The following is a 14,934-nucleotide window of genomic DNA, read 5'->3' as shown; positions in this document are numbered from 1 at the left end:
AATGCATGTTATTCCAGAACTACCTGTACCCAAGACCAGTAGAGTGGTAGTCTATACATGTTAATTACCTTCTGAACTTGCTGAGGCATTATGTACTGGAGTGCCAGACTACACCCAATTCAATTCTAAATTTATTAGTTTGTCCTTTGCATTCTGCCAGTAGATAACACCTAGGAAACCTCAGGAGCCAAACTTTTAGTGCTTGGTAAAACCCTCTGCAATTGGGCCTGACTAATGACCACTAGATTTTGAAATAAGTTACTTAATTCCCATGGCAATTGCCAACTGGACTAGATTGTTCTCTAGATATCCAAATAATTTCCTCAAGGCTCAATTTAGTCTAGATAGAAATTAGAAGTGCCTAATGGCAAATAATTTGCTATCAATAGAGAGCTGAAGTAAAAAAAAGAACTAAAATTGAGCTGTGATATAATTTAAATAATTGAATGCATTTGCAATTTTCATCTTTCAATAAATTTCTGTCTATTAATATGCAATATTAGCCCAGTTTGATCAATTTGTTAGAGATCTTGGTTGTTGAACTTGTTGGGAATTTTCAACACACTACTGTGTTATGCTGTAATAAATATTGAACCACTTGTTGAATTTAAATTTCCTGCCTGCTTTTTGTTTCCAACATATTGCAAAGGATTTAGGGAAGAATCTCCAAGTAGCTGTCTAACTTATCTGGTGAGAAAGCAAGATTTCCCGTTTCAAGATGCATGAATCTGGGGTGATCTGAATTGATGGTTAATGACATCTTGCTTTCAAGTTGCTGAAACTCTGATGCTTTATTTCTGTAGATTGTGACAGCTCAATGAATTCCCTTTTCTACTCCCCCTCCTCCATTTGAAGCAGGACGATAGATGATACTGAATATTTTAACATGGTGTGAAATAGTCCCTCTGAAATGGCGTGTGTGAGGTGGTTGTTCTACTTTTGAGATCTCCCACGCATTTCTCAATTGAGTAAAGAGAACCCAAAGACCTGAAGGCACTAGTTCATCAGTTTGAAAGCGGGACCCAGTTCTCTCATTTCTTTTCAATATCTACCTTTTTTGGGCCTTTGGGACATTGGAGACCAAGATCAGTATAGAAGCACAGAGCATTGGTGCAGATAAATTTCACATCCCTTCCAAAATGCACTGCAAAAGTATGTAAAATATTTAGCGTTTATCTCTTGATGAGAAGAACAATTGTGATGGCCTATACATCAGTGTATAAGTTGACCGAGTGTATAAGGCATTAGGCGGCATTGTAGGCTGTGTAGATAGTATAAAGTTACAAAGGAATATTGATAGACCAAGTGAATGGGCAGAACTGTAGCAGATGGAGTTCAACATAAGCAAGTTCGTGGTTGTCCATTTTGGACTGAAAAAGAATAGATCATAATTTTTTGAGGGTATAAAGCTAAATATTGTGGATTCCAAAAAGACTTGGGGGTTCAGATGCATAGATCTTTTAAAATGTCACAACAAATACAGAAAATAATCAAAAAAAAACTGATGGAGTACTGGGCTTTTTCTAGAGGACTTGAATGTATAATGATGCAGAAGCTGTGCTGCAGTTATAAGAAAAACCCTGGTTAGATCTCATTTGAAGTATATGAGCAGATCTGGGCACCTCAGGAAGGACACATTGGCCTGGGGGGAGGGGTGGAGAAGAGTGCAAAGTACAATGTAGGTTTATAAGAGTTATACTTGGACTTCAAGGGTTAAGTTATGACAGTTTATCCAAATTAGGCCTGGTTTTTTCTAGAATTTACAAGATTAAGAGATTTGCTGATCGAAATATTCAGTAAGATAACAGGAAAAGATAGTGGATAGTAAGCTATTCCCATTGGTTGGACATTCTAGACCGGTGATTCTGAACTATTTTTTAGCCACCCCTGGAGCTCTTGTCAGGTTCCAGGGCACCCCTTTCAAACAGGGATACAACACAAACAGATAGAAAATCATTTATTATTGAACACGAAGAAAACTTGAACATTCTGACATACTGGACAAAACTTTTTAAAAAAAACTCTGACATTAAAAATCTATCAGGCCTAATGTGATCCTTGAGCTTGGTGCTTTTCTGCAAGTTTCATGATACCTGGTTCCAAATTAGGTTAGGCATGGGTATTTCATCAGTTCAGTTACCAGAGCCCCCATAAATCCTTGGGGCTCCCCTTCTCAGTTTTCAGTCTGTGACCCCCTTTTCATGTGCCAGGGCCCCCATGAGAATGGCTGTTCTAGACTAAAATTGGTGGTATAGTAGATAGTGAAGAAGTTTATCTAAAATTACAAAGAGATCTTGATCAATTAGGCCAATGGGCTGAGAATTGGACGATGGAGTTCAATTTCAATAAATGTGAGGCATTGCATTTTGGTAATGCAAATAATGCAGTAAATGGTGGGGCTCTGGGTAGTGTCGAACAGAGAGACATAGATGTTAAGGTACGTAATTCTTTGGAAGTTGTGTCACAGGTGGTAAGTAAGGCATTTAGCACGTTTGCCTTCATTGCTCAGACCGTTGAGTATAGGAGTTGGGAAGTCATTTGAGGTTGTACAAGATGTTGGTGAGGCCACTTTTGGACTACTGTATACAGTTCTGGTTGCCCTGCAGTAGCAAGGTTAATATTAAATTTGAGAGGGTTCAGAAAAGATTTACCAGGATGTTGCCAGGACTATCGAGTTTGAGTTATAAGGAGAGGATGGATAGACTGGGACACGTTTCACTGGAGCATAGGTGACCATAAGATCATGAGGGACACAGATAAAGTGAACAGCAAAAGTCTTTTCCTTTTATCAGGGAGTTCAAAATTAGATATATTTTTAAGATGAGAGAAGGATTTCAAAGGAATCTGAGGGGCAACACTTTCCACACAGAGAATGGTTTGTCTGAACCTCCAGAAGTAGTGGTGAATGAAGGTAGGTTACAACATTTAAAAGACATTTGGGCAGATGCACGATTAGGAAAGGTTTAGGGGAATATGGGCCAAGTGCAGGCAAGTGGGACTAGAAGAGGTGTTCTGAAGCAATACTATACACAAATATTGATAAGTGTTTGGAACTCTGTTCCACAAATGGCAAAGGATACTGAATCAGTTAATTTTAAATCTGAGATAAACTTTTGTTAAACGAAGTGTTAGAGGTGATTTAAGCAACAAGCATTATAATGGGGTTAGGCCATATGATGTCTCTGGAAGAGCTGTATGTCCTACTCCTGTTCCTGTGATCCAATTTTCTAAGGCTCAAAAATGTGTTTCTTACGCTCGGCAGAAGTTGACCTCTCCCATCTTTCAGCCGCAATATGCTATACAGGTAGTTCTTCTATAATGTAATGGTTGCGTTCTTGTGCAACCTCTCATTGTAGAAAAATTTCGCTTTAAAAACAGCTTCTAGTGTTGGTGATGTAATTGCATTATACCCAACACATACCTTTTAAAAGTTTGTGGTTTTGGATGTAGGTTTGCTCACTGAGCTGCAAGGTTCATTTCCAGGCGTTTCGTTACCTTTCAAGGTCACATCTTCAGTGGGCCTCGGGCAAAGCAATGCTGAAAATTCCTGCTTTCTATTTATATGTTTTGGGTTTCTTTGGGTTGGTGGTGTCATTGCCTGTGGTGATGTTATTTCCTGTGGTGAAGTCATTTCCTGCCCCTTTTCTCAGGGGGTAGTAGATGGGGTCACCACAGGCAATGACACCACCAACCCAAAGAAACCCAAAACATATAAATAGAAAGCAGGAATTTTCAGCATTGTTTCGCCTGAGGCCCACTGAAGATGTTATCTAGAAAGGTAACAAAATGTCTGGAAATGAGCCTTGCAGCTCAGTGGGCAAAGCTACAAATCTTCTTCTCAAAACTCGCTTTAAAAGTTTGCATTTTAGAAACTGTCCTCAATTCGTCAATTGCGTACAGTGTATTCACATTAACGAAACACGTCTTATAGCAGAATGATCTTAAAGGCATTAGCAGTCAACCTCAGTTTTTTTTTCCCTCCATGCATGCATGTTTTACTTGTTTTATAATCAGGCACAATAAATCAAGCAGTGTTACTGGCTGTGTTGCAAAGATGCATGAGTGTTTAAAATGCCCACACAGAGCAGACCTTCTATGGTAAACATTGAAAATAAATGGGTCTTCCAACAAAACTATAAAATCTTAAGCTGGTTTCAATTTATATGTTGTAACATTTTAAAAACTTGTGACACAACTGTGAGACTAGGGGATTCAGCGTTAGTGAAAAACAGGTTGGTGTGATGTAAGGATTGTCTTTTTATGTTACGTTTTTAAAACAAAAACTGAAATAAAATGAAAGCCATTTTAAAAATCAATGTTTGAAAGGGTGGCTATATGTTTTGAAAGCAAGTAAACTTTCATCAATGCCAAATGTTGTGTAATTGATGTTTAAAGCAGCAGTAATTGAAGTTGTGTTTGGAGCCAAGGCAATGTACAGATGGGGCTTTGATCAAAACAAGAATTTGATTGCTCTCTGGGCTAGTGACCAGTTATTGAGGACAGATCTTTTGTATGGCAGCAAGTCTGGGATTGGATCTTTGGTAACTGAACAGTTTGCTTCTAGGAACAGGTTACACAGAGAAACATTCAGTTCTTTCCCAGCTTAGGGGTAGTCTCTACAGTCAGAACACCAGTTTGTCTGTCTTGTAGTGATTGTTGTATGTTGTGACTTTTAACTAATAAGCCAGTTTTTTTTTATAATTAACTAGCCAACTTGTGTGTCTTTCAAGCCAGTGGGAGTATTCAGGGAAAGGTGACTGAAGTATCATGCCAACAGATGAATCATAAGGATCATCTCAACAACAGAACCTGGGAACAAAAACTACTGAACTATAGAGTCATAGTCATACAGCACAGAAAAAGACCCTTGGTCCATGCTGACCAAGTTTCCCAAACTACACTAGTCTCACTTAGTTGTCTATGGCCCATATACCTCTAAACCTTTCCTATTTCATGTACCTGTCCAAATGTCTTTTTATATGTTGTTATTGTACCTGCATTCATCACTTCCTCTGGCTGTTCATTCCACACGCAAATCACCCTCTGTGTAAAAAGGCTACCTCTCAGGCCCCTTTTAAATCTTTCTCCTCTCACCTTAAACATTTGACCCCTAGTTTTGAACTCACCCACCCTAAAGGAAAGACCATTGCTATTCACCTTATCCGTGCCCCTCATGATTTTATAAACCTCAATAAGGTCAGCCCTCAACTTCCAACGCTCCTGTAGAAAACATCCCAGACTTGCCTGCCTAACTCTCCAGTTTCAGCAACATCCTGAGTTAGCTTTCCAATTTTCTTCTGCTCAATAACCTATATTTTCTGTGTGTAAGAGGGAGTTTATAAGGGGATTAGAGTTTTAATTAGCAGTGTTGTATTCTGACGTCTTATTACCTGTTGGAGTCTAATGACTTGTAATAAGTAGTCATTATTGTTCAGTACTGAAACCTGATCCATACTTTATATCAACCATGTCTGAAAGTTAGAAATTGGGGAAGTTTGCAGACTTCATAAAATCTTTATTCCCAGAAATATCACAAAGGCTAGTAGGCTCAATTTCTTGCACACTACCCCACCAAGAGTGGAAGAAGGAATTTGCCCTGAAGAAAATATCCAAGACCAAATTTGGCATGACCAAAGTGATCAGTCTGTCATAAAGACATCCAGATGCTTTTTAAATGTTGTAATTGTACCAGCTTCCACCATTTCCTCTGTCTGCATTTTCTGTACATCCACCACACTCTGTGTGAAAAGTTTACCCCTTAGGCCCCTTTTAAATTTTCCCCCTCTCACCCAAACCTATGCCCTCTGGTTCTGGACTTCCCTACTCCATCTTGACTATTTATCCTATTCTTCCCCTTCATGATTTTATGAACCTCTTTAAGGTCATCCCTCAGCCTCAGAAATTCCAGGAAAACAGCCTCTCCCTATAGCTCAAATCCTCCAACTCTTGCAAGTCACTGGCCTGATGTTGAGAAATATTATCAGAGTGGTTCTTTGAATTGTTAAGAATACTGTTGTTATCACCAGAAATGCAATGTGAATATACATAATGATCTGGTCCAAAACAATGCCTGAATTTAGCAAAACCTTTAGAGCACAGCTAATCACAGGTTCTAAAAAGAGACATGCAAGATAGCAGACAATGACATGTCCCTCCCAGATCATCTCAACGCCTTCTATGCTCGCTTTGAGCAGAATTTCAGCAAGAGGTATCACCTATTCCAACAAGTCTTGACGAACTTATCCCAACAATCAGTGCATCAGAGATCAGATCAGCTTTCCTTCGTGTGAATCCAATGAAAGTGATGGGACCAGACTGAATACCAGGCCATGCAGTCAGAGCATGTGCAGATCAACTGGCAGAGGTCTTCTTGGACATCTTCAACATCCCCCAGCAGCAGGCCACTGACCCTGCCTGTTTCAAGAGGACCAACATCATCCCAGTGCCTAAGAAGGCTCATGCAGCATGCCTCAATGACTACCATGCAGTGGCCTAACTGCAGTGGTCATGAAATGCTTTGAAAAGCTGGTCATGGCATTAATTAACTCCCAGCCTCCCCAGTGCTCTTGACCCACTCCAATTTGCCTATTGGACCAACAGATACACGTCAGATGCCATATCACTTGCTCTTCACTCCTCCCTAGAACATCTTGACACCAAGAACAGTTACGTAAGAATGCTACTCATTGACTACAGTTCAGCCTTCAGCACTATTACCCCCTCGAGATTGATACTAAACTTAGTGATCTTAGACTAAGCTCCACTCTCTGTAACTGGATCCTCAGTTTCCTGACCCACAAGCCACCATCTGTGCCCGGGTGGGATAGAGAACGATCATCTATGCGCACAGAGACATGAGTTCTCGGTCTTCTCTGGAAGAGCAGTTTCTCAATGAACTATACAGTCATTTTACAGAGAAGAGCATCCAGATAAGGCAACATACATATTAATTGGGTGACTGTTACAATCAATAGCAGAGAACAAGCCAAGTTATACAATGAATGTTCTTAACTTCGTTAACTGGATTCATACAGTGGATACTTTTCCCCCTTGTTAGCTGACCTTGCATACTGAATGCTTCCAATATTATTAAATGGCTCTGCATAATGACTGTTTTTCCATCTTGTTAACTCATTACCCCTGCCTCCAGCATCCAATTGTTAACTAAGTTCTTAGCTGATCTGAGTCAGCCTCAGCTGAACCGCATTGCACAAAACTCAGAACTTACCTCTTTTCAGCCTGCTCGTACCCTATACACCTTCTCATTCCCTTCTTATATTATTTCATGATCACCACTGCGATGGCACTACCAGCTTTCATAAGACTCTAACCACCCAGTATTGAAGCAAGTTAAGCAAGCAGCATATGATGATTATAACAACATAAGTTACTAGTCTGTTACAGTAAATAGAATTTGAAGAATCCTCCCATGTGGAAAAAAAATCACCAGTAAAGCTCTTAAATCCACAGTCCTTATTGACCACTCCATCCCTTCCAAGTCGATTGGAAATGAGCCAGTTCTCCAAAATCTCTCCTTCATGAAAGTCCAACCTGAAAACAAAGTTCAGTTTGTCCTTGCACACAAGGAAATCTGATCCCTTGTAGAAGGGCAGTTAAATGCTTCATAAAACGGACAAGATTTCCGTTCTCTCAGAGATCCTTCAGATGGAGGATACCAGTGCATCTGAGTGTGCAGTGCAGCAGCAGGCTACGTGAGTGTAGCATTCTTTGCTGCATCTGCTATCGCTGTGCTGTTAAATGTAACAACGCCAACTGCCTGTTTTGATGTTAGCTTGATTAGTGAACCCTCATATCCCTTAAATGATCCAAAGACAAAGTAAAGCCCACATGTTTTAAATGTCTGCAGGAAGGTCACTGACAAAAAGCCTACCATCTTCCTCTTCACTAATGTTAGCTACTTCACTTTTAATGCACATGATTGGGAAGCTGATTGAATCTGTCGGATCATGTTGTGGAGGGGTGGGCAGTGGTCCAAAGGCACGCTTTACCTGTGAATGGAGGAACTCTAGCGACTATGTTAGTAGCTGAAAGTATCTTTGCATTTCTTCTCTCATTCCTCCCTTGCCAAGATGGGTATCAGTATGAAGACAGTCACACATTTAACTACACTAAATTGCCTGCCTTTTTCAACATTTTCAGTCATCTTGAAGTCTGTTACTCTGTTCACTATTTATGACATTATCTAGTTTTATACAGTCCATAAACTTTTAAATTGTAATGCCCAAACAATTCTGTCAATTATAAACAACAATCAGTGGTCCTAAAATCAAACCTTCGGGTACCTCAATTGGGTTATTCAAAAATTATTTTCCTTTAACAAATTGATGCTTGGCTAATGTGGAACCTATCAGGAAAAATATTTCCAAAACCTAGAACAGCAAGAAAACAACAAAATGTTTACTGTGCTTTAGCAATTGAAGAGGCAGTTTCAGTTCAGATTTAAATCTCAAATTTTTGTGGGAAACAAATGCTGAATGTTTTAAAATAATGTTCTCCAAATAAACTTTCCAAATAAAACAGTTCGAATTACAGTGGCAACTTTGGTAGAGATCAACATTCTTTGAATTTGCAATACGAAGGGGGCTAATGAAGTCTTAACAATAATTAACAGAACTGAAACCACTCAGCCTCAAGTTCTAATATTCTCTAAAATTTTAACAAAACTTCAAATTCAAAATGCAGTTTTTTTGTGAACACTCTGCATTAAATACACAGCGGCAAAGACATTTTCGTACAGTACTGTTATCTGGCTACAGCATGACCACTGACCCAACTGTTATTTTTAAACAGGCACTGTAGAATTTCAAACAAATCAGGGGCACAATCTGTTTTAAGGTTACAAGTTTGATCATTGTAAAAAGGACATTATGTTGTACAATTTCAATGTAAAAACAAAATCTGCCCAGTTACATAGCCAACAAAACATTGTATTGAGATCCTGATTCAATCAAGGCAAAACAGTTACTTAAAAGGATTTTCTGAACATCAGACATTCTCAGCATGGCACAATTCACATTGACTGACTGACTGACTGACTGACTGACACACACACACACACACACCCGACCCAAGTATTAGTACAATCTTAATTTCAATGTTTTCTCTTTTTTTTATGCATCCCCTCACTGAGGTTACACTTATAAAAAGAGAGAGCCCTCATAGCGGACCACAAAACGCCGCAATCCAAGCCACTGTCTTCACCCAGAACAAAAATTTGCAGAGCATCAAATTTTGCCGCTAGGGGACTTTAACCCCTTTCTCACTTTACTCCTCATGGGGGCTCGAAGCTCAGCACAGTGCAGAGCACTTGAACCTCAAATCAACCCACCCAGTGGTCTCGAACCCCAGTACTGCACAGGGGGCTCGAGCTTCAACCAAACCCACTACAGGGGACTCGAAACCTGGTACAGCACAGAGGACTCGAACCTCAATCACACCCACCCAAGGGGACCTGAACCCGTCCCGCGCAGCGGACTCTAACTTCAATCACACCCATCCCTGGGGACCCGAATCCTAGTACCGTGCAGAGGACTCTAACCTTGCTCAGCTGAATCTCTTGTTTCACAAAAGTCAGAACTTAACTCTTTCCCTAACAGTTTATACCCTATGCATATTCTCGGTGCCACATTTCATTTGGTGTGGAATTCTTGTGATGTGATACAAAATATCTGGGAGTGAATTTAACGAACTTTCGGATGCCAAAGATGATGAATTTGAGATTTAAAACTTTCAATGTGATTACATTTAATTTTATACAATTGGATTTATTACTTTGGTGTCACACAGTTTGTTTGCTATGAATTACTGGTGTTGTTTTCTCATTTCATTGTTTTATTTTCTTTCTTCAAAATGGTGACAGCCAATTCATGTTACCCTGTATGCAAATTTTTGGATGAATTTTAGACGCTTTAGGGTTTATTTATAAATTGAGATTTATGGTGTTTGTCTGCAAAAGTTACCTCAAGAGCCAATTAGATAAGCTTTCAATTCTTAAGGGCTTATAAATATTGTCCATTGTTAGGGAAAGGTGTCCTAGGTGGGGGATGGAAATCTGCATATTAACCATTTGGTTGATGCTTGAAAGAGGAAAGATATTATAAATCACATACCAGCTATCTAGTCCTACTTTATGAACTGTGATTTTGAAGTACAAGTGGTTATATGGTTAAAATTGTTCTTTGTAGCTCCCCGGCTTTAACTTGAAGTATCATAATGGGCAAGGTGCCTTTATGAGGCATAAGAAGGGCAAGGACTGTAACTATTAGAATCTGTGAATTAAGGCCACATGTTCTTGGTTTCTGTAATGCATAATTTAGCTTAATTTACTTAGGGTTACAATGTAATATTTACTTTAAAACAATACTAGCTGTGTTAAAACCTCTAGCTGTAGAACTAGTAATGTTTTGGATCATTATTCTGAAGTCATACCATATATTTAAAACTGGAGTTTTTGGGTCTGTCCTCTATTCATCTTATACCGTGAATTTATTTTAACTTATTTTGGGTGCAATGTTTGTAAACTTTACAGGTTATTGCATTTTGAGGTGATACTGGCATGGTCCATTGTGGTTTGCCAGGATGTGTGTCCTGATTTACCTTCCCAAAATGCAGCATCTCCTACTTATTTAAATTAAATTCCACCTGCCATTCCTCAGCCCATTGGCCCATCTGATCAAGGTCCTATTGTAATATGAGGTAACCACCTTCATGGTCCACTACACCACTAAGTTTGGTGTCATCTGTAAACTTGCTAACCATTCCTCCTATGTTCACTTCAAAATCATTTTATATAAATGACAAACAGTGGACGCAGCACCAATCCTTGAGGCATACCACTGGTCACAGACCTCCAGTCTGAAAAGCAACCACCCTGTGTCTTCTACCTTCAAGCCGGTTCTGTACCCAAGTGGCTCGTTCTCCCTGTATTCAATGTGATCTACCCATGCTGATCAGTTTACCTTGCTGAAGTCCTTGTAGATCACGTCCACCACCCTGCCTTCATCAATCCTTTGTTACCACTAAAACATTACCTGACAACTTCATTTGTGGCACTTGTAGCTTTTGATCTTCATGACTATAAACAAAGGTGCACCAAATAAAGACACCCCACCTAAATGGATTGTGTGCTCCCTGTCCATCATCTCTCAATGGCATCCTTCTAGTTGCATATCTTGCCCACAACCTTTAAATCTACGTTCTGCAGTGCTAGTATAATTGACTAGATGTCAAGGTTATAATTACTACTTCCATGATTCACTGTGAGATTACATTGATAATCAGCAAAGAAATGCTTGAAATGTGCAGTAAGATATGGCATCCATAATAGACAAATAATGTTCATCCTCAGAGCAATAGCATTTCACAGTAAATGGAAATCATCACTGCAGATCCAATGTTCATTGGTTGCTTCTGCTTAATGTGCATTTCTTGCATGGGCTGTTATTTCAGATTTATTTCTTTTCAATTTATCCCCATTTCTGTAGTTGTTTTTTGGCTCTTGGAATTACACTAATGTGATGATGGATGTTTGAATTTAAATTTATTTTACATGATTATTATGTTGGCTGCATCTTATGAGTGTTCAATTGAATATGAGCAGCCTGCTTAGATATTTTTGAAGGTGTTGAAATTCATATTGGGAATTGAGAGAGTACCAGATTTTGATTTAAGAATGCTCAACATAATGAAATTTCTATACCCAAGATTCTCAATCAGAAAATGGATGCATTTATTCTGTGGCTTCAGAAAGGATTATTAAATTATCCTTTTGTTATTGTTTCTAACAATATTTGTTTTATGTACTGGACTGTATTCCAAAATTAGTTCAGCGCTCATGTTTTTTTTCTGAGTTCAAATTAACTAGTATGTCACACATGGGGCATAAAACAAATTATTTTCTTTGCCAGCAATTTTACAAACCTCCATGAGATTGTAGTTGACTTTGTACTGAAAACTTCATAGTTCTCCCCACACAAAACAATTTCTCTTTGTGGTTCAGTTTGTTCAGGATTACATTTCGGTTTTGATTTGCAACGTGTTCAGACTCTAGCTGCATATTTTCTGATATGGCAAAAAAATTTAAGTTTGAAATTTTCCTGTTTATTTTCTTGACAGGATTGCAGACATTCCTTATTTCTGGCAGAAAGCTGGCTCATTCAGTGTGTACCTGCTCTCTCAAGATATTACCTCACCTTGATAGGGGAGACTCGAGTCCTCTTACAGTCCCCATGCAGAACCGAGAAATTACAAGTGAGACTTCCACTGAAGTGGGAGAAGCTAGCAACATCATGGCTAAAGCTAAGGTGAGTGTATAAGTATTTTGAACTAAAGTAAGACCATAGTTACGTTTTATGGAAATAATTTCAACAGGGAAGTAGAGATATGAAAAGTAGTGAACTGTCCAAGGAGTATTAAACTTGTTTAAAGGCAATTAATTATGATATAGGAAATACATAGAACAGTTTAGCACAGGAATGGGGTGCTTCGGCCCATGATGCTGTGCTGAACGTGACGCCAAATGAAACTAATCTCTTCTGCCAGTCCTTAGTCCACATCCCTCCATTCCTTGCATATTCATGTGCTTATCCAAAAGTCCCATAAATGCCCTTATCATATCATATCTTACTCCATCACCACCCCTGGCAGCACATTCCAGACTCCTAACCCACTCTCTGTATTTTTTTAAAAAACTGCTCCTCACATCTCCTTTGAACTTTTCCCTCTCACGTGAAATTCATGCCCCAAAGTATTAGACATCTTTGACTCTGGGGGGAGAAAAGATTCTGCCTGTCAATCCTTTTACTACCTCAATTTTCTTTTTAGTCCAACTCGATAGTTTATAAAATGAGATGCATAGGTACGGTTATGGTTAGAAGAACCCAATTTGAATAAGTTATCAGTGCAGACATTGAGGGAAATAAATCTATGCAGTTGTTCCAATCAAGCATTAATCATTTGTGCTGCTAGTTTTTTAAATATATATTTTCATTTATTCAGGGATATTGATATTGTTGGTTTGGTCGTACTTATTTAATTGTCCAAGAACTGCTGCTGTCCATTTGGTGTAGGTGCATCCACAATTCTGTTAGAGACAGTTCTAGAATTTTGACCAAACAGTGAAGAGCTGATGATACATTTCCAACTTGGGGTGGTGAGTGTCCAGTTGGTGATATTTCCATATAGCTGGTGCATTCTCAATGGAAGTGGTGCAGTCTAATGAGCCTTGGCGAATTTCTGCAGTCCACCCTAGGTGTGCATTAGTGATGAAGGGAGTAAATCATTCTGAATATGTTGCCAATCAAATGGGCTGCTAACTCCTGGATAGTGTCAAGCTGCTTAAATATTGGAGCTAGACTCATCCAGGCAAGGATGGGACAGAGTATTCCATCAAATTCTTTACTTCTGCCTTGTAAGTGGGTGAACAGGTTATTTGATTCTGTGATCCATTTGAAGTCAGAGGGATTTAGTACTGGGTCCCCAGAGCATTATCTCGGTCTCTGGATTACTAGTCCAGTGATGATATCACCAAGCCATTGCCTCCCCTGATATTTACATGTTGTTTTGGATTTGATTTCTGTTAGTGTTGAATGTTCTCCAGTAATAAAAGCACTCCATTTTTCTTTTTTGGCGCTTTCACTGTATTCAAGAATGAAAAGTATCTTGTTCTATACCTAAACACTGTCTTGCAGTCCTCCTTAATTTTATCTGCTGTTTACTCTGATAAACTGTTAATTCCAAACTCTAACTTGATACAATTGCAGCCTTCAGTTGTTGCATCTCTGCTCTGCAAAACTCTCCTTAAGCCTTGCGTCTTGATTTTTTAAAAACCCTACTCTTAAAACTCTTTTCAAAATGCTTTACATCAATTTCAGAATTTCCAGTTTGTGGGCTTCAGCTGCCGCCTCTTTATATGCACATTCAGTTTGTATATAGTCCATTCCCCATCAGGATGGTCTCAGGGCTTTCTGCTGCTTCTTGAAAAATGGTCTGAACTACCTCCATCCTCCACCATCCTGGCTAAGCTTGTCCTCACTTTGACCAACTTCTCCTTTAACTCCTGCCAATTATTTCAGGTCAGTGGGCTGACCATGGGTACATGCATGGGTCCCGGTTGTGCCTGTCTTTTGTAAGGTATGTGGAACAATGCTTGTTTCAGTCCTACTCCCCCACCCACAATTCTTTCTCTAGTACATCAATAAATCATCAGTGCTTCTTCCCCCTCTCATTCAGTGTTGGAAGCATTTATCAATTTTGCTTCCAATTTCCATCCTGCTCTCACCTTCGCCTGGTTCGTCTCTGACTCCTCATTTCCATTTGATATTTTTGGGATAGGCTGGCCACCAATATCCACTACAAACTCACTGACTCCCACAGTTACCATGACTATACATCCTCATATCCTGCATCCTGTAAAGACTCTGTTCCATTCTCCCTGTTCCTTTGTCTCCATCACAGCTGTTCTGATGCAAACTTTGATAAGGCAGCCTCCGAAAAGTCCATCTTCTTCCTCAACTAAGGATTCCTGACTGCCATGGTTGACAAGGCCTTAGTCATGTTTGGCCCATCTTCTGCACTTCAGCCCTCACCCCTTCTTTTCCCTCCCATAACAGCGATGGGGTCCCCCTTGTCCTCATTTACTGTCCCACTAGCAGCCACATCCAAAGGATACCATTTCCGTCACCTCCAATGGGATGCCACCTTCAGAAGAACATTCCCATCTCCTCCCTTCTCAACCCTTCACAGGGATTGTTCCATTTCCCAACATCTTCCCACACCCCTACAGCACCATCCCATTAAATTGCAGATGGTTTAACACCTGCCTTTTTAGTTCCTCACTATTCAAGATCCCAGGCACACCTTCCAGGTGAAGCAGTGATTTACCTTCATATCTCTTAATCTAGTCGACTGTAAACT

The 14,934-nt window shown here is 39.5% G+C and overlaps 1 protein-coding gene across 3 annotated transcripts in view; it reads left to right on the top strand.

Annotated features, from left to right (window-relative positions):
• adcy9 (adenylate cyclase 9) overlaps positions 1-14,934 on the top strand; it is a 175,088-nt gene that overhangs the window by 92,150 nt on the left and 68,004 nt on the right. For all 3 annotated transcript variants that reach the window (XM_072559711.1, XM_072559710.1, XM_072559712.1), the window contains exon 2: positions 12,136-12,323. In XM_072559711.1, coding sequence (XP_072415812.1) covers positions 12,136-12,323 — 188 coding nt within the window. The remainder of the gene's footprint in view (positions 1-12,135; positions 12,324-14,934) is intronic.

This window comes from Chiloscyllium punctatum, chromosome 40, assembly GCF_047496795.1.
Source record: "Chiloscyllium punctatum isolate Juve2018m chromosome 40, sChiPun1.3, whole genome shotgun sequence".
In the NCBI taxonomy this organism is placed as follows: Eukaryota; Metazoa; Chordata; class Chondrichthyes; order Orectolobiformes; family Hemiscylliidae; genus Chiloscyllium; species Chiloscyllium punctatum.
The sequence above is the reverse complement of the archived record's forward strand: the minus strand, read 5'-3'. Positions and strand labels throughout refer to the sequence as shown.